The 24,597-nt window shown below is 37.4% G+C and overlaps 2 protein-coding genes across 4 annotated transcripts; one reads left to right on the top strand and one right to left on the bottom strand.

The window, feature by feature from the left end:
* Positions 1-921: 921 nt before the first annotated feature.
* Blos2 (biogenesis of lysosome-related organelles complex 1 subunit 2) lies at positions 922-3,313 on the top strand. Of its 3 annotated transcripts, none has more exons than XM_028314194.1 (4): positions 922-1,101; positions 1,885-2,015; positions 2,346-2,457; positions 3,045-3,313. In XM_028314194.1, exons 1-4 carry the CDS (start codon positions 1,089-1,091, stop codon positions 3,179-3,181), a joined length of 393 nt encoding a protein of 130 aa, XP_028169995.1. In that variant the 5' UTR covers positions 922-1,088; the 3' UTR covers positions 3,182-3,313. The 3 variants fall into 3 exon arrangements, with proteins under 3 accessions (XP_028169995.1, XP_028169994.1, XP_028169996.1); XM_028314193.1 differs by having other exon boundaries at positions 925-1,114; XM_028314195.1 differs by having other exon boundaries at positions 932-1,020.
* Positions 3,314-7,023: 3,710 nt separating this feature from the next.
* LOC114359712 (plexin domain-containing protein 1-like) lies at positions 7,024-18,965 on the bottom strand. The gene is made up of 8 exons (XM_028314196.1): positions 18,852-18,965; positions 12,113-12,156; positions 11,888-12,007; positions 11,216-11,396; positions 10,635-10,838; positions 10,171-10,319; positions 9,041-9,110; positions 7,024-8,166 (listed from the first exon to the last, which is right to left on the bottom strand). The coding sequence occupies exons 1-8, from the start codon at positions 18,910-18,912 to the stop codon at positions 8,072-8,074; spliced, it is 924 nt and encodes a 307-aa protein (XP_028169997.1). The 5' UTR covers positions 18,913-18,965; the 3' UTR covers positions 7,024-8,071.
* Between the last annotated feature and the right edge of the window lie 5,632 nt (positions 18,966-24,597).

Genomic DNA, 24,597 nt, shown 5'->3' with positions numbered 1-24,597 from the left:
TAAAAATGGAGGGCAAACTTGGAACAAAAACTTGAGTCAAATACCTACTTATCTCTATGTCGCTCTCTGTGGGCCGACCTCTCTTTTTAGTGTGGACTGTATATAGTATTGCTATCTCCTGATTTAAATCTCCTAGTAAATTCTTCGAAATTGCCAATTCACTAACCAAATCAGAAGTTAAATAAATAATTAAATATTTGAAATACGATTACCTAGTTGAATTAAAAATCACAAAATTGTCGGCCGTTTAGGTTTAATGTGTTGGCGAATCAGGGAATTACAATCCCAATTCCTGGGGAATCGGTACCATGTGGCAACATCGGCCCAATCCGGCCCATCATGGTTTAACTTCTGATTTGGTTAGTGAATTGGCAATTTCGAAGAATTTACTAGGAGATTTAAATCAGGAGATAGCAATACTATATACAGTCCACACTAAAAAGAGAGGTCGGCCCACAGAGAGCGACATAGAGATAAGTAGGTATTTGACTCAAGTTTTTGTTCCAAGTCTGGCCTCCATTTTTATCTTTAGCTTCATGTCTGTGGTTAGTATAGATGAACTACACTGAAATATCCCACCGACGACATTGACAGAAGGGCGCCACTATCTTCATTTAACTATAGATGACCCACGCTGAACTGTCCCACCAAACTCAATGACAGGGGGGCGCTACCATCGTTCAACTATATGGTTTCCAACATGGCAAAAATCTGAACCAGCGATCCGGTATTGACGGTGGCGCCCCACTGTCAATGTCATCGACAGGACAGTCCAGTATTTTGGAACTATACATGGTTTCCACCGTGGCAAAAATCGGAACTAGCGATCCGCTATTGACGGTGGCCTCCTGTCAGTGTCAAATAAAGGACAGTTCAGTGTAGTAGTGACACTGACAGATGATGTTGTCAAAATGAAAAAAAAAAAAAAATCAATTTCTGAATTTCTCTTCTTCAGCTTTTGTTGATTGAGTGTGCGTGCAGACATTAGAAACAAAGTTTTGGCCGAATATTTTCCATACAGTAAACAGCTTACGCAGTCACAAACCCTCAAGCTATTGACAGAAAATGTCTGAAGACGAAGTGGAAAAATGGACGAGGGAGGTGAGGACCAAAGGTAGATAAAACCCATCGTATGGTTGAAGAATCCTTTGCTTGAATAGTTTGCTCCTAGGTATTTACTTTTATTTAGGTATTTAGGTACCTACTTACAAAGTGCTGGTAATGGTGTTAATGACAAACTTACACGTAAACAAAACTTGTAGACTCAATACATACCTTAAACATACTCAAAAATAATATGTTTATACATATAGGTCTTTAAAAATGAATATGTGAACGCGAAATTGTGAACTTCGTCAGTTTATAATATAGGTAACTCGTGAGATTGTAAACTAACAGTGTTAGGTTAGGTTAGATTGTAATTTAACTACGTTAGATTATAATCTGACGGAATTCACAATATTATGGTGACAAATATATGCTATAATTTATGACAATCTGTGACAAATGAAATTTTATGCGGGTGAAGCCACGGGCATAAGCTAGCTGAATATATTTGATTAAAAATTAAATTTTGAATGGCACAATTGGTTGTGTCACAGGGATAAAAATTCTAATAGTATGTACCAGTGCTACTGGATGATATTGATGGAGAGCTTAATTATTTGTCTTTAATTTTGTTCATAAAGGCATACAAAATCAGTATTCATTTTCTTCTAATTCGTAATGCCATATCTGATCACTTACTATGGTATAAAATACAATGTTAATATATTGACTTGGTAAATAATAATAAAAGAAATGTTTATATGTAATTTTTTAAAAGTTAAGTTCATTTAGAAGTAATTTAGCATTTTTTGAAAATGTTATTATGTGTTTTTCCAGAGATACAAATGTCGCCAAGTTGTTCGAGCTTTGAAGTCTTGGACCCACACGACCCCATCATCAGTCGGCTTGCAACGCAGCTGTTCAAGCGCACCAATGACTACTTGCAAGGAGAAATGTCTGCTGGACAGGTACGGAATTAAATGTTTAGCCATGACTGTAGAATATCAGTTGAAGCGAAAAATACTTGTAAATCAGTTCACAGGGTTCATGATCTAAATATAATTATGTATTTCAGCATTGGATTCGCGAATATCAATAAGTACTCTTTGTAATCTCCTTAAAGCTGAGGTTAGACGCATCGTAACTTTTACCAAAGTAATGAATTGTCTGCTATATGGTTTCCCAAAAAATGTTTTATGCTTATAGTGGAAAAATACTTTAGTTCTCTTTTAAATTTGATAATTTGTATGATGCCTGAGCAATTTATTAAATAATAATTAATTAATAATTATTGTCAGGAACACTACAACTTGTTGGAGGACATCAACAGGCTGACCATCACCAAGTACACTGACCTCAGGAACTTGGCAGTCAACCTGAACAAAACTCTCACGGAGTACAACGAGATGTGTGAGTTGAAGTTTTATTATAAAAGTTAATTCTTTGCATATCTTCGTCTTCGTATCAGCCCAAAAAGTTTTTTTAAACCAAAAGATAATAAAGGTTTGCCCATGAGAAAGTGGTGCATAAATGTTCATAAGCGAACACAGACCATAATACATAAAGGCCTCTCACTCGATAGAGCCATGTGGAGGATCGGATTCAGGATTGTGGCCTTAAAGCCAGCAGTGGCCGTCTTTTGGTTAAAAGTTGAACAAATAAAAAAAACTTAAGCAAACTTAAGCTTAATTTTTAAATAAGTGGACAGTGATGCTAAGTGAAATCTATTTCTATCTATAAAAGCGAAAGGTCACTGATTGACTGACTCACTCACTCATCACGAAATCTCAGAAACTACAAGTGCTAGGAGTCTCAAATTTTGCATGGGGGTTCCTTTTAGAACGTAGGTGCTCATTAAGACGGGATTTTGTAAAATTCAACCCTTAAGAGAGTAAAACGGGATCCACGCGTACGAAATCGCGGTCGGCCGCTAGTAATTCATAAAATCGATTTTATATCCACTATCCATTATTTTATTACCCAATTTTAATTTTCAGATCAACAGCAGATCAAGCCGCTCCTCATGCAGATTGACCAGATCGACGCTCAAGTGTCGCAGTTCGAGGTGACCGCTTACCGGCTCGATAGTTACACCAAACAGCTGAAGGCCCGATTCAAGGAGGAGGAGAAGTAATGATCAAGCATTCGTCACACAGGATGCGGTTAAAGGTAGCCTATAGAACTAAGCGTCACAGACGCAGTCTTTAGCTTTGGTCTTGTGCCACCAACGCCGCGTCACTTACTCGCTTCGTAAGGCTACCTTTAAGACCAAAGCTAAAGACGCTGCGTCTGTGACGCTTAGTTCGAAAGGCTACCTTAGAGTAGGCGCACACCGTTGATTTTTAGTTGGCCAATAGTTGTGCGCACTCCTATACATGCCCATACTGATCAACTGCCCGACTAAACTATCGGCCGATGAAAAATCAACGGTGTGCGCCTACTCTTAAGTGGCGTAGTGTGAGTTTACGTAAACGCATTCGATGTAGACTGCGTAAAAAAGTGAAGTAAAGGGAAAAAGTGGAAGCGCCCCTAGCGGAAACATTCAAGAACTAAAATCTTCATATATTATATTTTTTAACGCGCTCGCTAGTGACTACAATTGATGTAAACTCACATTAAACCCTCAGGTCAATGAACGTCAACACCATGAAATGAAGTCTACAGGGTGTTAGGTAAATGGGTATATGAGCCGACACTAGCCCATGTTAACATGGGCATATAAATGGTATGGTCATTTCAGAAATTCAATATCATCCTTTTTTTTTAAATTTTCATACAAAATAAATTTTATAAAGTCCGATTTGTATGAAAATTAAAATAATTAAAATGAAAATATCAATTTTCTGACTTCACCATACCATTTATATGCCCATGTTAACATGGGCTAGTGTCGGCTCATATTATACCCATTTACCTAACACCCTGTATGCTATGTTAAACCTAAAGGTTAAGTCAAACCAACGCGATCAGCCGGCGTGCAGCGATGGCGATCAATGCATTTAAGTCTCTTCGCTGGTTTTGTTTACAGCTCGTGGTTGTTGCTCTATTCCAAAGGAATATTAAGTTTATGAGCTAAGATACGATGTTGCAATAAAACTTATAGTCTAACGTGCTGTTGACTGTTTTCGAGAGCTATTAATTAGGTACTCGAAGCGTGTGCAATTCTCTATAATGTATTAGAGCTGGTCCAGATGCAAAACATCTTGTAATTTTATAGGCAAAACGCGGGACTATATGTGAATAGAATGTATGAACCTCTACTCGTCGTATCACAATAATAATATCGTGCGAGTAAAAATGCGTCAGATCCAAAGCACACGATGCGTTACGGACACGGAGCGACGAAGGAGCGATGTCGCTGCTTCGTCTTACATAGAAATATCTGTGGCTCACATCTAGACCAGTTCTTAGAATAAGTAGTAAATCGTTTAACCATTCCTTGTTGATGTAAAATCACTGCTAAGTACAGAGCAAGTACATCAAGCTAAATTAGCATCTTTGTATTTGTAACATATGTTATTTCCAATAAAAAGTGTAGTTTAATGTGCTGTCAGCTGTATACTGACAATTTAATCAAATAAATCCACAAATGAAGTAGAGTAGTTATATACCTATATACACTTGGCGTCAAATTAATCGCACCTCCCGCAATAAGCACTTTCGAACGTATGTATCCCCACTTTCCACCAATATTGGTATCATTTGAAAGTCCAGTTCTAAACTCATTTCATTGAAGGAAAGGTTTCTACCCCAAAAATGTGTCTTTAGAAGGTTCCAGTCTCTTCTTAAAGCGACAGGTAGTTACGTTTGAGCCAACTTTTATGGTTATAAAACTGTTAAATTGGGCTTAATCGCTATCCATCTGTTAAAGAGGACATGTGAGATCATTATTTGGTTTTATAACCCCAAAAATTGGTCGAATTGGTCCCAGATGTGATCCCCAACATTGGATTTTTAGGGTTCCGTAGCCAAATGGCAAAAAACAGAACCCTTATAGATTTGCCATGTCGGTCTGTCTGTCCGTCCGTATGTCACAGCCACTTTTCCGAAACTATAAAAACTATACTGTTGATACTTGGTATGTATGTAGATGTATTCTGTGAACTGAATTAAGATTTTTACACAAAAATATAAAAAAGTAAAGCAATAAATTTTGGGGGTTCTCCATACATAGAACTGATTTCATCATTTCGACTTTTTCACGTGGATAGGTCTTCAAAAGGTTCCTAATATCATTTTTTTCTAAACTGAATAGTTTGAGCGAGAGACGCTTCCAAAGTGGTAAAATGTAGTCTAAAAATTGGTTTGAACGAGATCTAGTAAGTAGTTTAAAAAAAAAAGTTACTACCCCTCAAATACACAGGTCTATTCTATAGTACTACCTTTAAGTTGTAACAAAATCAAAGTTATATACCTACAGGTTTGTACGGAACCCTCGGTGCGCGAATCCGACTCGCACTTGGCCGGTTTTTCAAGCCAAATTTATGGTACCTGTTAATTGTTTATAAAAAAATGCATGTGTTTTTCTTTAAGTTTATTTATTGGGCTTTTTAAAATAACACGAATATTGGTGGAGCACCATAATTGTGTCAGAAGAAAATCTTCAAATTATTGTCGCGGGAGGTGCGATTTCTTTGACGCCGAGTGTATTTTCAAATATTTCACAAATATTTAAATAATGAAATATTATTTCAATCAATAAATTGTCTATTACACATTTTTTAAGTTAAGATGCATTTTATAAATACAAATAAATGAAATAATATTAATATTTTATTTTATTTAAATAAAATAAATATTACAAACCCTACTATCCTACTTCCTACCTTCATACTTTGGATGTCGGGATGTCTGGATGTTTGTTAATCTTTCACGCAAAAACTTTGGACGGATTTTATGAAACTGCAGTATTATTATTATTATTTTTATGTGACAGGAGGCAAATGAGCAGACGGATCACCTGATGGTAAGTGATTACCGTCGCCCATAGACACCCGCAGACCCAGGGGCGTTACAGGTGCGTTGCCAGCCTTTAAGGTAAAAATACGCTCTCCTCTTCGAATTATTGTTTATAAATAAATAAAAATCATTTATTTTCAGACAAAAGTAGTCCATAATTTATTTATATTATACAGAATAACATATTATAGGCTATAATTTGTGACGATACTAGCTTTTGCCCGCGGTTTCACCCGCGTGAAATTTAGTTTGTCACAGATTGTCGTAAATTATAGCCTATTTATGTTATTTTGGTTTATAAACAATAATACTGTAAAGTTTCATCAAAATCCGTTCAGTAGTTTTTGCGTGAAACAGTAACAAACATCCAGACATCCAAACTTTCGCATTTATAGTATTAGTAGGATGTGACAACTAAAGAATTTTGAGTTGCATCCTTAGGTTGCATCTAAGTTTCTGCCATAGCGTCCGTTGAGACCACACAATATGACGCGACCAGTTTGAAAGTTTCAAACTGGTCGCGTTTCACCGTCTGTTCTGGGCCTTAGTTTATGCTGTAGTGATGCCGTATAATCGATCACGGATCGATTATCAATCGATAGTGACTAACGATTTATCGATTAACAATTCGATTAATTTATTTTATTGATTACCAATCATTACTATCTTTTTATTGTTAGTTTGATTCCTTATTTTCAGCAATAATATCCATTATTGCAATCTAATAATCGATTATGATTTATTCGGTATACCTACATGCATTACCTACTTACTTAATCGATAGTATCGATAATAAGATATGATACAATACTATCAATATAATCGATACAAGTAATTTGATTGATATGTACTATTTTTATTGCCCTACTATGAAAACTTTGCATATTCAATGACCTCTATCTCCGTATTCCCGCGTGTTACAGGATTGTTGTCATACTATGAAATTAAGTACTAGTAGACCCAGGTATCAATTTAGTATACATACTTTCGCCGAATATGACCAATATTCTTTCACTAAATAAATATTGATGTAATTTTACTACCAGCAGCACTAACCTTACTACCTATGTGGCTGAGTTGTTGCACCATCTTACTTTAACTTTGACAAACGTCAAAAATCTGTCAAACTCCATACAAAAAGCACCGGTTATCGTTATAGTTACCGTTAAAGTTAGGTGGTGCAGCTCAGCCTAAGTAGTTAAACTTAAAATAATAGAACAGACAGAATTTAGACTCATTTATTCGAAAATCATAATCAAGAAATGATACATACAATTAATATTCATAATAATAACAAAATGAAATTTTAAAATTAAGATTAGCATTAGTATTACATTCAGGTACCTAATTGTTTTAATAAATCATTAATAGAATGACCTAATGAGTTTAATTTAGCCCATTTGACAAATATTAAGGAATACACAGAGTACACAAATTTTAAACATAAAACACAGATATAAAACAGGTGAAGTAGCGCCCTCTATCGACAAGTAGTTGTAACAGCAATTATAATAATTTTATTAGAACGAAAGCAAAATTAATATTACAAAAAAATGGGCAGTTTTAGAATCACATTTCAAAATATACCAAAACAATTATGTTAGTATTTTTTTTGCTGTTACAATAAAAGAAACTTATAATTAAATAACGCTATAAAACACTGGCTTGTAAGACGACTTTCACTCTAAATAGTGAGTATTTCGAATTAAAAAAGTCAATGTCCGGTAGTTTAATAATAGACATTCGCTTCCTTACTTCTTCTCACATCGAGAGAGACGGCGGCTTACATGCTAGTGCACCCCCATTATTCTTAGTAGGTATTTGGTATATAGCTGTAGCAACTGATGACAACAACAAAATTAAAGTAAAAAGAAGCTGAACAAATGGTGCAATGAAAACTATTTTTAATTTAATTTATTTCCTGTTTGAACTTCCCAATAGTGATCTAATTGATTTACCGACTAAAATAAAATAATGGAACAATTTGACGTGCACTAATTCTTTGCTAAGGGATCGTCTAAAAATACGGAGGTAAGTTACGGGTGAACTGATAAGAGAGGATTTGTTATTTGGCCCAGTCGATGGAGTTGTCCACCTTGGATAGCAAAAAATGCTCTGTGTGGCACTGCGATGGTTTCTGGATGGTGTAACGTTGACACACTAGAAATAAATATACAAATCGTTACAGACAAAATATTACTTTTATACAGGCTGTCCTAAAAAGGAGTATCAATTCTGTGCCCAGAGGTAGAGCATCACTAGGGAATCACCGCGACTGTTGATAGTTTTCGGGTTACCTACAGAATTTTTAAAGTTTTTAGTCTACAATCGTGTTACCTAGTTATTATAAAAAAAATCAGGCATGTAACTTGACTATTCGCGCTTCAGTGACCAAAAAAGTGCCTAAGCACAGAAAAACAATCATAACTCGAAAACTATTAAAAATTGCAGAACATACATAGGGGTGATTCGGGTAGCCCTACAGTTGCTCTACCTCTGGGCTTTAACTTGACACTACTTTTTGGGTCACCTATATCAATCTTCGATTTTTTTATAAATTACTATTCTTTAGCAGTACATGAGCTTGTGCGCCCTCTAGTAATGAGTAATTCAAGAATTAAGACTACCACGCCATCTAGGTAAATAGCTAGAAGTGCTAGAACTAGCATTTGGAAGTTTTGTACTGCCACCTTGTAGTGAGTAGTATAACTAAGTACTTACTAATGACAGAGCAAAATCTAGTGGCTATGATTGAAACTGGTGGTGGTGGGTGTATGCAAATAGCGCCATCTATTGTTTAGTGGTAAAGCTACATTGTTTAGTAAGTGCCATCTAGCGATACATCTTAAAACTCTTTGAGTGATAAATATTTTGAAACGCCATCTAGTATTGAATAGTACGTGAGTTTTGTTAAGGGTGCCATCTAGCAGCAACTAAAAATATGAAAAGAATAAAACTGACATCCTTACCTATATAATAATTATACCTAGTTTTCACATTTCTAAAAAAGTATCTCCAAAAAAGTTTTACTTACCCCATTTATACCATGGGTTGAGATTTGAGTCAAACGCCCCACACCTCTGCAATAATGCACACCACACGCACTGAAAAAAGGAGAATGCACCACTAAAATATTTGTAGGTTTCGGAACTGCAACGAAAATTATAAAATAATAATTTGAGAAGTTTACTCATGGTTACTCGATGAGATTTATTCGTTGTGCATTGCATTGACTAGTAAAATTAAATATTTAAGCAGAAAATACTAAAATATTATCATCCTGGGCGAGCTACTAAAAGAGCAGTTACTAGACTACACATGGTTGGACGTATGTACCTATAAGTACGAGTATATTCTAAGGTAAAAAAAACTTGGGAGTTAGAAGGTTATTGAACCACTCGCTTCTTCCTCCTCCCTGGTGGTGGTAGGAGGGGTGAGGGATGCTTCTCCTGCATTGCATATGTCACTACCGTCGGACAGTCCCGGCTAATCCCGGTTAATCCCGTCGGCCCCCATCCGTTGAGGGGGCGGGCGTTGTCCTGGCACTAACTAATACTTAAGGCGCCGACCACTAAGTGGCATAGGGAACATAAAATATTATTGGCAGGTAGTTGCTAATTGCTCATAAGATAGGCCCCCTTAATTTAATTTATTGTCCGTGGTGCATAATCTTTTTCTTAAAGGTGTTTTAAACCTTTGTTTGTCACCTGTCATCCGCTTTGCAATGGAGGGAAGTCGAACCTTAATTTCGAACTCCTCCTATGTTCTTCTGATTAATTTCGTTGCGGGTCCAATGACAGTTTAACTTTCCCCCGGGACAAACTTGACCTTCATTGGTTGGGTTTTTGTGGCGGTCAAGCTGTAGATCCTGGCTACACAGGAGTTGCAGTGGTGGGAACGAGAGGTGGGAATAGTCCCGTAAGTGGCATAGGGAATACCCTAGGTTTTAGTGAGTTACACATAATACGGAGGGTATACCCCTCCCCCCCGGTATTTGTCTCGAATCGCTGGTAGGGTCCAAAGGATTAAGGAGACAGTCATGTAAAAAGGGCTACCTTTTAGTTTCGATATGTCTGTCTATCTGTCTGTCCGAGGTTTTGCTTAGAAACTGTTGGCACTAGAGAGCTGTAATTTTGTGGAGGTATGTTTTTACTAAGTACTTACGTTCAAGTTAGAGTCAGCACTGACGCAGCTTCGGCAGTTGGAGTGATCACTGCAAGTTGGAAGCCGTTCCAGTTTGATGACAGTCTTGTTCTTGATGTCGTAGTTAATGAAGGAAATGCTGTTGTACGTTGTGTCTGAAGAATCGTCGGCTGTAAAAAAATATTTTTGTCAAAAAACGATAATTGACGTTGCCAGTTCCTCTGTGCTTAAGGAATACGGATTCCGTGTGAAGCTTGCTTCTATTATAGACCTGATCATCTGGTGAGATGTCTGGCAATCTAAGAGCTTCCTCGTTGTAGATAAAAAAAGTTGAAAAATGGAGATATCTACTATAGGTAAGGTACCTTATCACATCTTGTTTGCTGAAGATGTCCTAACAACTATTTAGAAGGTTCTTGAGGATTATTTGACTTAAAAATCACAAAACTTATTGGACAAGCATCAAAATTGTTTAATCTACTTACACTTGGGATTCTCGAAGTAGGCGGTAAACGCGTCGCTGAGTCCAACTTTGACTGGTGATGTTGCAATAGATTTAATTGGCTTGGGAACCTCTTTGTAAGAAAAAGCAATGTCATCGTTGTCGTAGAGAGTGATTGCAAATAAAAACTGGGTGTTCGGATCATCCGGGGTAGCCATGTCCAGCCACACGGCGGTGAACTTCTTTTCTGAAAGAATAGTAAAAAAATGCAAGCGATGAACAGCAAAAAAGATTCTGTAGCTAATATCTTTATGATTTTGATTGTAAAAATCTTTTGTTGGCAATCCTCATCTTGGCAGGAAGCTTAAAAAGCTTGCTAAATCTATGCAGCAACTGCTATGATCTACTTAATTTAAGGGAAACGATGAAAAAAATTACAATTGATGATTGATATGGTTGGTCACCATGATTGTAGTAACGGTGCGTCCAGACTGGGCGAACGGGATCGCGCGGCACGCTGGTCATCCTGCTCACCTTGCTCTTGAGTGAGCTGGATGTCGAGTTTGCCGCGCGAGCCCGTTCGCAGAGTCTGGACGCACCATAAGTCTAGTGTGTTGTATTCACCTCCGTTGCAAATGTAGTATCTCCTTGGACCCTCGAAGGGGGCCATAAGGGGTGCTGCATACTGCGTGGCGGCGGGGTTAGCCAGTCGATCCTTGCCGATGCTGAGGAAGCCGTGCGGCGACACGTGGACTTGCGAATAGCTCCGGCCGAAGAAAGTGAAGTTGAATTTAAGGTGGAAGGGCTGGAAGATAATTACGTAGAACAAATTACACCGAAAATCTGTGAATTTGTTATTTAGGTAGGTCATTCTTGGCCGTTTGCTCTGCCTTGGGCAGTATATTGGTGTGTCCAGACTGGGCGTACGGGCTCACGCGGAAAACTCAACATCCTGCTCACTCAAGAGCAGGGTGAGCAGGATAACCAGCGTGCCGCGCGAGCCCGTGCGCCCTGTCTGGACGCACCATATCACAAACCTATAAGGAGGCTTTCGTGGGAGCTGTTTTTTGTTTGAATTGGCTTATTAATTGACTGAAGGTCACGGGAAACACCTAAATGCGGGCAGCGCAAGACCGGTCGAGGAAATCGAGGCCCTTTTTGTCCAGCAATGGGCGTCCTTTGGTTGAAACTATACGATGACTGAGAATTAAGAATTTAGTTGATATGTTAAAAGTGATCCTGTCCTGATCCTGAATTAATGAACAATATGGCAACAAAATGAAATAATAGACTTACGGGATCGAGTCCACTGTCCTTGGTGACTATGAGCGGGAAATAGCCGCAAAGACTGTTCCAATGCTTGTCGAAGTACTCGTCGTTTCCAATGAAAGAACTCCTGTAGAATCCATGATCAGCCTGCAGGAGTAAAATAATAACAGAAAATGATGACAACAAGACAGGTTTACTTCTTCAAATTGCTTGGGAATTTTAATACATTAGTGAATTAAAAATAATACTCACGTATTCAATGTTGTTGACATCAGGCTGAGGGCTTCTTGTGGTTTCTGCAATATAGAAACCAATCATAAGCATCATTACCCAAACCATGAAGTCACTGCAGGAGACCCTGTCTAATTCCACAGGGAATGGAGGAAAATATTTATGAAAAAAATACCTAGGTACTGTTGCTAAAGCACACCTTAGGTACCTAAGGTACCTCTACCATGTTTGAATATCATAAACGCATTAAAATCATTTATGATGACCACCATCTGATGATGGTTTTTGTTATAAAAACAACAGAAGTCATTCAAGGTTTGAATAAGACGTTACTAAACGGGTTTATTTTACTTAAACCGTGCAACGCGGTACTCCTCAATACGATTCAAACGAGCCCAAACTCGATGGTATTGCATTCGTTTCGTTACTGAGTTCCTATGCCAACTTCTAGCTCCGTCATCAGACCCTGGTTACCACTTAAGAACAAAGTACTCGTCAAGTTCGATGTAACGCACATAGTTGGATAGTAGGGGTATCATATGGGATGATCACGTCAGCAAACAGAGGTAGTTGACTTTTTCCCAAGATATGCGATTAGCCCATGATGGTAACTTTTTTTTTTCCCCAAAAGTGCGTGAAAATAATATTTCCCACATTTGCAACATTTTTCTTTACTGCTCCCCTATTGGTTTTAGGGTGATGTTATATAGCCCAAAACCTTCCTCGACAAATGGGCTATCCAACACAAAGGCTAATATTTCAAATCGGACCAGTAGTTCCTGAGATTAGCACGTTGAAGCAAACAAACAAACTCTTCAGCTTTATAAGCAAGAAACAGAAGAAAAAGATGTTCCAGGAACCAGAGCTGAAGTGGAAATCTTCCGCGTTGCAGGCAAGCAAATCTCGGACTAGGTCTAGAGCAGTCTTTCCCAAAGTGGGCGATAACGCCCCCTTGTGGGCGCTGCAGGATTATAGAGGGGCGGTAAGAGACCCAGAAAAAAAATCGGGACGTTGTGTAGAGGCTTGGGAGGCGTCATCTACTAGAAGGACTCTTAGACACCGACTGAGCTCGACTCTTGACTACAAATATGGGGGGCGCTAAAAATAATTTATTCTCAAAGTGGGCAGTAGACTAAATAAGTTTGGGAACCACGGAAGGGGTGACATTGACATTATTATGATGTGAACAATTACGAGTAATTAATATGATGCATATTTGAAGTCTCGCTGGCGTTTGAAGTTCCAAAACACCCTCTCGTGCCTACCTATAGGTATAATATGAATTCGATATCTTGTAATTGATTACCTCTTGCTCTACTTCGTGGCTGCGACCCCACGTGTAAGCGATATATTTGTATCTTATTTACATGGCTGCCAGGTTATCTTCGGCCAGGTCAGGGCTCGAGACGTTAATTTATAAATAAACAAGGAAATTTAGATCTGTTTACTTTGTATCAGTGTTTGTTTGCAAATTATATCAGTAACTTACGCGACTCTAATTTTAATTAATTAAGTTGGGTATACCTGAACATGATCTTATAGCTGAAATGACGATGATGATGGGTATAGGCTAGTTTTGTAAAGAATCTGAAAGATTCTTTTCTCTGCAGAACATTAACTCGTCCTATCTACTCGTATTTGTACAACTTTTCTTGATCAGAGTGATTTGGTTCGTTGGTTCCGAATGACGTCCACTGCTGGACAAAGGCCCTCCCCAAGGATTTCCACAAGGACCGTTCTGGGCCGCCCGCATCCAGGCACCTCTCGCGATCTTCACTAGATCGTCGGTCCACCTAGTAGCCTGCCCACACTACGTCTTCCGGCTCGTGGTCGCCACTCGAGAACTTTTCTGTCTCAGCGGCCAACAGCTCTACGAGCTATGTGCCTCGCCCCGCCACTTGATTTTAGTGATTATGCGGGCTATGTCAGTCACTTTGGTTCTCCTGCGGATCTCCTCATTTCCGATTCGATCACGAAGAGAAATTCCGAGCATAGCATCGCCATCCTCCTCCATCGCCGTTTGGGTGACATTGAGCCTTCTTACGAGGCCCGTCAGCAAGCGAGGATTCCGTCAACTGGGACCGCAATTAACTGGGACCGCGGTCCCAGTCGCCGGATGCGTAAAAATTAAATAATTTTCTTCCGGCGACTGGGACCACTCATGGATTTTAGTACTGTACCGATTTTGGATTGAATAATATTTTCTTTAAAGTTATCTATAAGTGGTCCCAGTCGCCGGAAGAAAATTTATTTTTTTATTTATCCGGCGACTGGGACCGCGGTCCTAGTTAATTGCGGTCCCAGTCGCCGGAAGCCTCCCCGTAGGAGGAGCAAGCGACCACGTCTCAGATCCTTAAGTGATTTGATAAAGACATAATTTTTCCTCCTAGAACTGACCTATATTATCAAGCAGTGGGGGGTAAAGTGTGCATGGGACGAGTGTTGTTGAGCTTATCTAGACTTTCGTCTTAAAGACGAGTACCTACTAAGTAAGTACTTACACTATCAATGGTAGGTATTCCTTATCGGCCAAGCCTTCGGAAAGACAACTTGGTAATCAGCTTTATATGTGTCGCATTATTCTATTTTAAGCTGTAATTGGCTATTAATTTAGATAAAAACGTTGTTGATGAAATTAATGTCTTTAAATGATTTAAGTGCAAGATTGTCTAGGTTCTCTTGAAGGTCGTCTGGAACTGTAGGTACAGACATCAGACTATACCTACATTTTTATCTGAAAATAGCCTGTATTACAACGAGATAAGATGCTATTGATGTACAGTCGTCGTACATACCTAATGTTTGTCTAGACGAGTTTTTTTATCTCTCAGTATAATGGGAACGGAGACTAAGGGCTTTTATGTATTATAATAAAGTATGGCAACACGGTCTCCCCGCTATAACATACAGGGTGTTAGGTAAATGGGTATATGAGCCGACACTAGCCCATGTTAACATGGGCATATAAATGGTAGGTATGGTGAAGTCACAAAAGTGATATCTTCATTTTAATTATTTTAATTTTCATACAAATCGGATCTTATAAAAACTATTTTGCATGAAAATTAAAAAAATTAAAATGCTGATATCAAAGGACATTGTCAGAAACCGCCTCAGATTCCTGGGCACAGCAGTAAAGTATCAAAATTAATCTCTTACTTTTTGAATACTTAAATATTAATTAGATTGTAACGGACACTTGAGGATTAAAAAATGAAATAATAAAAGTATTTTATATGTATTCCATAATACTATGACGACATCCGGACATTTTAGGGCGTGGCCTGCTCCATATCCTATGAAGTTCCATAATTTGTGTCGATAAAATCTATGTAAAATCGGCACAAGGCAATGCCGTACTTCATTGTTAGGAATCCATGTAATAGTGATGTTGACTGCGGTCATCATAGACAATAAGATACCGATCTTGTAAATAAAATAAATCGTCCAAATTGCTACAGTATGACTAGATTTTAATTAAAAGTTAAAAATATATTGCACGATACTACAAGAAGCTATCTAATGTGTCCAACTGGTCGAAGGTCATGAATAAAATAAAAAGAATTGTGATCATAACACTGATATAGACAATGACAACAATATGGGATCATCTTTAATATATCTGTTACAGTTTCAAAATTCGATGAAAAATCCAATGCCGCTTAAAGTGAGAGAAATGTCTAAAGTTCTAATAGAATTGAAAGTTTTATTCGCTCAAAATGCTTATAACAATAATTGGTAATACATTTCAAATATTAAGTACCTTTATAATGTATCGATAGAACCAAAATGATATCCTCTCAGCTTGGAAAGGGAAAACCCAGGATTGGGGGAGCGCTCCAGGCAATTTTTAGAACATTTCATAGGTGGTAGTAAATAATATTTATTTTATTATTAAAATTGAATATTTTGATATTGATAAAATTGAATATATCTTTCGATTCAAATACCGAATATTTTTCAATCGATAATAATTATCGAGAATTGTTAATAATATTCAATTAAAAGTTGTTCAATCCCTAGTCATGCATAGACTAAGACGGTAACCATGGAGATAGTTAGTTTGGTAAGTCACGTGTTAAATGTCAAGAGTGGAAAGTAAACATAGGATTCATGTTATTTATTTACGTGCAAAATGTAAGTAAGTAAATCATAAAAGTGGAACGCCGAGCTATTTCCAAAACCCGTCCAATATTATAATACAATTTGGCTGCGACAACTACAATACAGAACATCTCCCAAATCGATGTGCATAAAATAATATAATACAATACTAGTAAGTAAGAGGTTATGATAACAATATTGCTATCAATAAGTTTATAGAATTGGTCCGCCAGGAATAATTGTTCTTACATAAAGATTTGTGTCATTTAGAACCTAGAAAGTATTATTTCGGCACTGTTGATCTAACGGCGAACAATGTATGGAGAACGAACATTGTCCTTTCTTACTTCACCATACCATTTATAATATATGCCCATGTTAACATGGGCTAGTGTCGGCTCATATACCCATTTACCTAACACCCTGTATACGCGTATCTTTACCGTGCTTCGTATTTTTATACCCCTTTTAAAAATCGGGATAACATTATCCTGTTTTTTCCTGGTTCTCTACACATCTCCACACTTTTCGTCTTAGGCCCGATTCGACCAAACTTTTATCCGAGAATAAGTAACTCCTGGTATAACTGACACATTGACAGTTTCAGTATGGGAAATAATTATGTCAAAATGACAAGTTTATTCTGAGATTAATATTTACTCTTGTTTGGTCGAATCCACCCTTAATCAGTTTAGGCGCGATTCGACCAAACTTTTATCCGAAAATAACTCCTGGTATAACTGGCACTGACGGTTTCAGTATGGGAAATATGTCAAAATGTCGAATAACTGACGATTTATTATCAGTTTCGTAGTTTCGTTATCGTAAAAGAGATTTTTTTATTTTATTTAATAATTCATACAGAGATTTCCATATTAAGTAGGTACATGCATTTTTATATTTTACCTTTACTCTTTCACACGTTTCCCGTGAGATTTCTTTTAGAAATAGTGTAAATAAGACTGACCACTTAAGTTTCTTATACAATCAAGTTTACTAAGCAAAGTAACTGATGGCTGGTTTACACGTATTAAGTAGTTAAGTAGGTAACTTTAACTTAATTTTAAGGGATCAAATTGCATCGTTAACCTAGGCGCAGACCATCGATTTTTCGTCGGCCGATAGTTTAGTCGGGCAGTTGATCAGTATGGGCAATGGGCATGTATGGAAGTGCGCACATTACACCGATTTGATTTGGCCGATTCTTAATAAGTACAAATTAAAATCGGGTCCAAATATCGGCCAACTAAAAATCGGTAGTCTGCGCCTAGTCTATCTAAATTTTAATGTAAGTCCAAACGTCAAGCTTTTGTTTACTATGAAACTGCTTGTCAAACAAAACGTGTCAAGTGGCAAGCCCCGCCCACCAACTTGACAAAAAAATCAAGTAAATATTTAGTTACCTACTTATGTACATAACACGTGTAAATCTAAATATAAAAATAACTTCATGGACTCTTCTAAATAAACTGTTGCTCAGTCTTCTAATGTTAAGCTTTGCCTGGGTTTTGGAACTAAAAATTCGTAGCTACTTAGGGTGGGTTGCACCATCTTACTTTTACTTAACAAACGTTAGAAAATCTGTCAAATTCCTTACAAAAAGCACCGGTATTCGTTATAGTTACGGTCAAAGTTAGGTGGTGCAACTCAGCCATACTGCTAAACGAAATTAACCCATGTAAGTACCTTAATTAAAGAAAAAGCTCAGTCTAGATTGTTTTTACTTCTGAATCTGATTCATTTTATTCTGCAATTTATTTGTATTCTATAATGTATTTTTATGTAGGTAATCTGATAACAATATTAAATGAAATAACCAAATTGATAAATATTAAATATTCCACACTCATTCATTGCACACTCACTTTTCTTTGTAAACAAAACACAGAGATATGACACTATCAAAAATGCATTGCGATGCCCCAATTACCAATATCTATAAATACATCAGTCCGTGCTTGACTCACGGCAGTCACGGCGTAAAGTCAAATTAATAATGCTGGTCGTACAGCGGAAATATGTACCTATTTTATCAAATTCGGAATCAAAATAACATCTTTTATGCAGATTAATAATACAAAGAATAAATATAAAACAACACAACATTTAAAAAAATAAATACTGATCCTACTGATAATTTGAAAATAATCACACTTATTTACTACGTACCTACTACTACTACTACTAGACCTACTTACGAGGACATGGATATTTTATATTAATGAACACTTCTTATGGTTTAGAATACCGTTTCGCTAAGAAACCAGATATTTTTTTAAAGTATTTTAAAATCCGCAGCACAGCTTTGTAAAATAAAATAAAATAAAATAAAATAAAATAAAATAAAATAAAATAAAATAAAATAAAATAAAATAAAATAAAATAAAATAAAATAAAATAAAATAAAATAAAATAAAATAAAATAAAATAAAATAAATTCTCGCTTTGCCTTCCTAACACAAAATAAATCTAAGATTCCAGCCTTTGTCAATTTAAAAAGCTTCTAATAAGATTAGAACCAAATACTTTTTCGTGGATCCAACAAAGACAATAAAATGTGTTTCAAACGTACCAAACGCAGTGAAAATAGGACAATATTGGCATATTTTGTTGTATTTGCAGATGTTTAAATGGAAATTAAATCAAATATACATACCTTTCCCGAGGCTGGCCCCAAGGAAGACGCAGAGGAGCGCAATCAAAACAAATACGTTCATCTTGGTTGATGCAATTACTCAATCGGACGTCACTCGTTGCTGGCCGTCCAGAGACTGGGACAATGGAAGGGCTGCCTCCTCTTATATACCCCAATAATTTATCTAATTCGATCCGACGGATGGGTCAAAGAGGCTCTATCTACCAACGCAGGTCGACGGGTCAGATACGTAGGTACTTAGCAAAGTAAACTTTTCCTATAATCGCAATATTATAGCATATAGGCAAGCTATGGTGATCAGACAGCGGGTAGACATACAAATGGTACTGTTATCATCCCATAGTTTTGTCTTTTGCGGGATTCGAACCCGTATGGCGTGGTGGTAGCTGAGTCAACCAATTTCGGAAGCTGCAATCACATATAAATCTTAGTCCGATATCTAAATGTACGACCTACTCTTTTTATCCTATTTTACTAAATAATAAGTATTAACGTAAAGTTTGTGAGCAAGAATGGATGTTTGTAACTGTTTCACGCAAAAACTACAGATACAATTTTGATGAAACTTTGCAGTATTATTGTTTACTAGCTTTCCGCCCGCGGCATTACCCGCGTGGAATTTTTTCTGTCACAGAAAAACTTCATCGCGCTCGTCCCTGTTTCAAAAACCGGGATAAAAACTATTCTATGTCCTTTCCCGGGACTCAACCTATCTCTATGCCAAATTTCATCAAAATCGGTTCAGTGGTTTAGGCGTGAAAGGTAGACAGACCGACGGAGTTACCTACTTTCGCATTTATAATATTAGTATAGAAAGTAGGTATATTATTAGTATGATATCTTAGGAGAAGCATTATAGGCTTGCTATTTCAAAGTCAAAATTTCTTTTTGTATAGAATATTTAAATAGTACCTACTTACAAATCGACAAATATTTTGCTCTTAAGAAGCCTCTAATGTATCATGTAAAGGTCGCGGAAAAAGCCTGGATGCGGGCAGCGCAGGACCGTTCATTATGGAAAACCTTGGGGGAGGCCTTTGTCCAGCAGTGGACGTCATTTGGCTGAAACGAACGAACGAACGAACGAACATGTCTCATAATCTTTTTACCCTACCAGCGCTTCGATACCAACATTTAGCAAGTGCTGAGAAGAAGCGCCGCAACAAACTTTGCCACTGTCTGCCGATAAATAAATAGAAATAGCAGTAGTAGGTACCTACATTATTGATTCAGGAGCAGTTCTCTGAATTTACCATGCATTCTTGTATGGTGTATCTTAAATAAGAATGGTTACTTATACAAGATTGCGTAGTTTATTAAACAAGGTAGTGACGTGACTTACAGATATTTGTCGAAAAAGCACCTGAAAATGCCACCAAAAACATTTGCATGCAAAATCCTGCTCCGACAAGACCATAATGGCTTGCATTGTGAGCCAGTTGTAGATCTCACGTAGCCCAGCTTCTAAATCTAGACGCCCTAACTCTGCTTGACCTAGTTATTTAACAAACTACACCTTAGGGCTCGTTCGTACGATCCTGTTTGTGCTATCCAGTAAGTAATCCAGGATTCCGTAAAACTGGACAGTCGTGTGAACACACGGTATGTGTTTGAAATTAAAACAAATTCGAACAGATCGGTTTTTTCCGGGAAAATGCAACCGGGATGTTCATGTGAACGTTAATATTATAACACGGATATTATTAAACGGGATCCTGCAAAAACAGTTCCTGAAATAAACGGGATGACTTCTTAGGAATACGCGCTTAGTCAACATATGGGCATAGCTGTTAAAATCGGATGTTTTGGGATAATAAGTAGGATAATTTTGAAAATGTGACAGACTACGAGTAATTTAGTCTACACACCAAACCCATCGACTCGCCGACATGAGTCGCCGACTATTGACCGATTATTGTCGGCGAGTTTTAGTCCAGTCACTTGTAAAATGTTAAAACTTACTGGTTTTTGATTTGTTCCTTTGTATTACACAGCTTACGTAGTTGTGAGCTTTCTAGGTCATCTGGAAGTGGTTAACATACTCCCGCATGTCTAGAATGCTTGCTCAGTGTTGATTTAGTCGATTTCTTCATGATGGGAACATGTGAGACAAACATGTTTTTTTCCATATTACAGGCCTTCTAGAGCAGATGTGTCGAAAACTATACAAGATATAGAAAAACTTGTCTTATGCCACCAATGACTTCACCATCAATCCTTAATTTTTAAGTGACCATTATGAAAACAAAATTCCTGTTAAGTAGGTATCTTAAAAATTAGGGATTGATGGTGAAAACGGACATAAGTCACCTGTAGCTTTAATTAGCTTTATATGGTTCATACTGGTCATGTGTCTAGCTCGCACCGAAAAATGGGACTTTTAAACCCCCCTCTCCCCGCCGGCTCAAGGGCTTTTTTCGGGCGGGGACTTTTGATATTATGTTCACCTCCTCCTAACCAGTCTAAATAAAGTCACGAAGTCAGAAATTGTGTTCGCCATATTTCTCTCTATAAAACTTTATTAACTAAGTCGGCCGTTTGGTGTAGTGGTTCAGAACGGACTACTATGCCGAGAGGTCCCGAGGTTGATTCCCGGCCGGGCAGTAATTGAAATGATTTTAATTTCTGTGACGGGTCTATGTATAATATGTATGTATTTACAAAAAAAAGTATTTAAGTATGTTTATATCCGTTGTCTAGTACCCATAGTACAAGCTTTGCTTAGTTTGGGACTAGAGGCGCAGTGTAAAATGTCCAATTGTCCAAGGATATTAAATTTTATTACTTATTTATTGACTGGACTGCTTGGTGTGTAGAGTTCTTAATAAAAGAGACAATTCTCTGCGCTCAATTGACTAAACCTTCAACCTTGGATGCTGCGCCATTCATCATCATCAACACAATTTCAGCCAGAGGTGCACTACTATGTATGTGGACATAGGTTTCCCTTATGATTTTCAGATTGGCTGGTTGGAATTGGAACCAGCCTGGGACCAGCTGAATTGTCAATGATCAGGGCTTAAAACTAACTCCCGAGAGTTTTAGAAACCCTTTAGTTTGGACCACTTCGTAGCCAGATTTCGTAGCTGGCTACAAAAAGTTCCATTATAATTAACTTTAAAAAAAAATAAAACCGACTTCAAATGCGTGAACACAAAAAAAAACTATAAATTGAAAATATTGCGTATAAAAAAGTTCATTTCCAATTTTCCACCCTTGGGGGTGAAACATTTTCTTCAAATTCGCATGAAACCACCCTTTTGATAATACCTATTCAACAAAAAAATAATCGTTCAAATTGATTTATAATCGGCGGAGATATTGCGTATAAAAAAGTTCATCCCCAATTTTCCACCCTTGGGGGTTGTTTTTTCTATTATTAAATTCAAATGGGACCACCCTTGAGGTATTACCTAGCGCTGTGCGTTCGATTTACTGCTTAACTTAATTAAGCATCGTTTGTGAATACGGGCCTAATATTATCTTTCTTTACTTACCCTACAATGCATCGTTCATAGGCATTTTTTCCTTATTATACTTTTTCATTGTTTACAAATATACTTGCCAAGTTAACTTATGAGAAGCTTACGCCCGTATTTACAAACAATGCTTGCTTAAGTGAAGCAGCAAATCGAACGCACAGCGTGGAATAGGACTCTGGTCTCTGTGATTGGTTCGTGTCACCCTGTGCGTCCACGCGCACTGTGAGACCTCATAGTAATGTTTGTGAATACGGGCGTTACTAGCCATCTCTTGCAGCCACTGGATGCACCTTTATCTCTGTAATGATTCGGACCCTGAGCACGAATAACCAAAAAGCTTCCATTGCTAACTTTGACAACTATCAATATCGAGCCTAGAAGGTGTGTCCCGATATTCCTCAGAATATTCAAGGAATTCATTAGAGTAGTCCTTTAGTAATCAAAGCCTTATTTAAACGAATGCTAATTAATATTTTCGGGGTATTAGTAGTTCAACATACCTACTCGTAGTTGTAGATAAGAACTGCGAATTTCGTGTATAGTATAAAAAAGTAGGTAGTAAATTAGTTCAATGCCACAGTCCCACACAATACATTATTTTGAAAATATTATACACTCATTATTACAAAAACATACACAGCCGAACATAAAACCTCCTCCTTTTTTGAAGTCGGTTAAAAATTAAATGGAAATGGTCAGCACAATATAAAATAGACGATTAAAACAGTAGGTAGGTATTATTTTATTACATTGCAGCTTCCCACTTACTTATCCGATTGCGTCAGAAAGGAGGGTTTTGTTATTGTTACCTACTAGGTAAAGTCCACTCACAAGGTGGACTGACGACCTCATAAAGGTAGCGGGAAAGCGCTGGATGCAGGCCGCCACCAACCGGCCATTGTGGAAATCATTGGGGGAGGCCTATGTTCAGCAGTGGACGTCCTGTGGCTGAGATGATGATGATGATGAGGTAAAGTAATGCGCGATACCACCCTGAGAATCTAATCTTTTCAATTGTTGTCTAATTAATAATCAGTGCCTTATATATTATTTTATCGTATTTGAGATTGACCTAAAAAAAATTACTAATTTGTCCCATTAAATAAATAAATAAATCTTTGGACAATTTCACACAGCGCCAGCTAGCCCCAAAGTAAGCAACTCAATGCTTGTGTTATGGGTGCTAGCTTAACGGATATACTACTTATATAGTTTTTTTTTAATTAAACACATTGATATTATACATATTTACACCCAGACCCGTCACAGAAATTAAAATTCATCATTTCAATTTCTGCCCGGCCGGGAATCGAACCCGGGACCTCTCGGCATAGTAGTCCGTTCTGAACCACTACACCAAACGGCCGACCATTATAACTTAAATTAAATTATGTACGAGTGTATGTATGCTTGTGTTATGATTGGTAACACACAATAGTCCAGTAGCGGCGAGATTCGAACCCGCGTTCGGGACTCGGCAAGTCCGATCCATTGGACTTATAGTCTATTGTAAAAAAAAAACACTATATCCACATTGAAACGTCTTTTTAATCTCGCTAGGTGAGACAGGTCAAATAGTATCTCAAATGACAAAATGTTGTTCAAGTAATATCAGCTTCGCTTTGTGTGCTTAATGCTTATCAGTAATTGGTATTTTCGCCGATAGATCCAGTGATTCTGAGAACTGCAAAGTGCAGTCCACCGGTGACCTTGATGTTTTATTGCGGACTTTGAAGACGAGTTGTAAACATCCGATAGGATAGAGGTGAAAGAATAGTACCTACAGACATACAGTACACAATCAGGGTACTGTACAGCGTTGCCAGTTTTTTTTCGCCAAGTCGGGACTTTGGTACTTTTTGAGTGAAAATAGCGGGATTCTTCCGTCAGAAGCGGGACATAGTAAAAAAACGTATATAATCAAAGGTTTTCAAATATTTCTCTTTTTATTTGACATAAAATTACGTTTACGTGACAATAGATAGCAAAAGTAGCCATAGAAAATGTATTTTACCAAAAAAATAATATTTAAAATCAGATTTACTGTATCGTTAAATTCGTCTTTAGAATAGAAAAAGAAAAAAATAAAAAAGTTTTATTCTTTAGAATAATATGGCGTTTCAAACAATAGTCTGGTGAAGTGAGTGTCTCTCTCTGAAAAGCGGGACCGAGCCTGTCCCGCGCGGGACATTTTTTGATCAAAAAATCGGGACGTCCCGCCAAAATCGGGACGTCTGGCAACGCTGGTACTGTATGTCTGTAGG

The sequence above is a fragment of the Ostrinia furnacalis genome, unplaced genomic scaffold (assembly GCF_004193835.3).
Source record: "Ostrinia furnacalis isolate ACB-3 unplaced genomic scaffold, ASM419383v2 OfSCF4624, whole genome shotgun sequence".
Classification (NCBI taxonomy): domain Eukaryota; kingdom Metazoa; phylum Arthropoda; class Insecta; order Lepidoptera; family Crambidae; genus Ostrinia; species Ostrinia furnacalis.
The sequence above is the reverse complement of the archived record's forward strand: the minus strand, read 5'-3'. Positions and strand labels throughout refer to the sequence as shown.

Bases quoted from the DNA above. Each gene is read 5' to 3' on its own strand.
- Blos2 (XM_028314193.1), top strand. From the start codon at position 1,066: ATGTCTGAAGACGAAGTGGAAAAATGGACGAGGGAGGTGAGGACCAAA. The intron at 1,115-1,884 runs GTAGATAAAACC...GTGTTTTTCCAG, and splicing joins GAGGGAGGTGAGGACCAAAG to AGATACAAATGTCGCCAAGT. The intron at 2,458-3,044 runs GTGAGTTGAAGT...TTTAATTTTCAG, and splicing joins CACGGAGTACAACGAGATGT to ATCAACAGCAGATCAAGCCG.
- LOC114359712 (XM_028314196.1), bottom strand. From the start codon at position 18,912: ATGAACGTATTTGTTTTGATTGCGCTCCTCTGCGTCTTCCTTGGGGCC. The intron at 12,008-12,112 runs GTGAGTATTATT...TTACTCCTGCAG, and splicing joins ATGTCAACAACATTGAATAC to GCTGATCATGGATTCTACAG. The intron at 10,839-11,215 runs GTGAATACAACA...CTATTCTTTCAG, and splicing joins ATACTACATTTGCAACGGAG to AAAAGAAGTTCACCGCCGTG.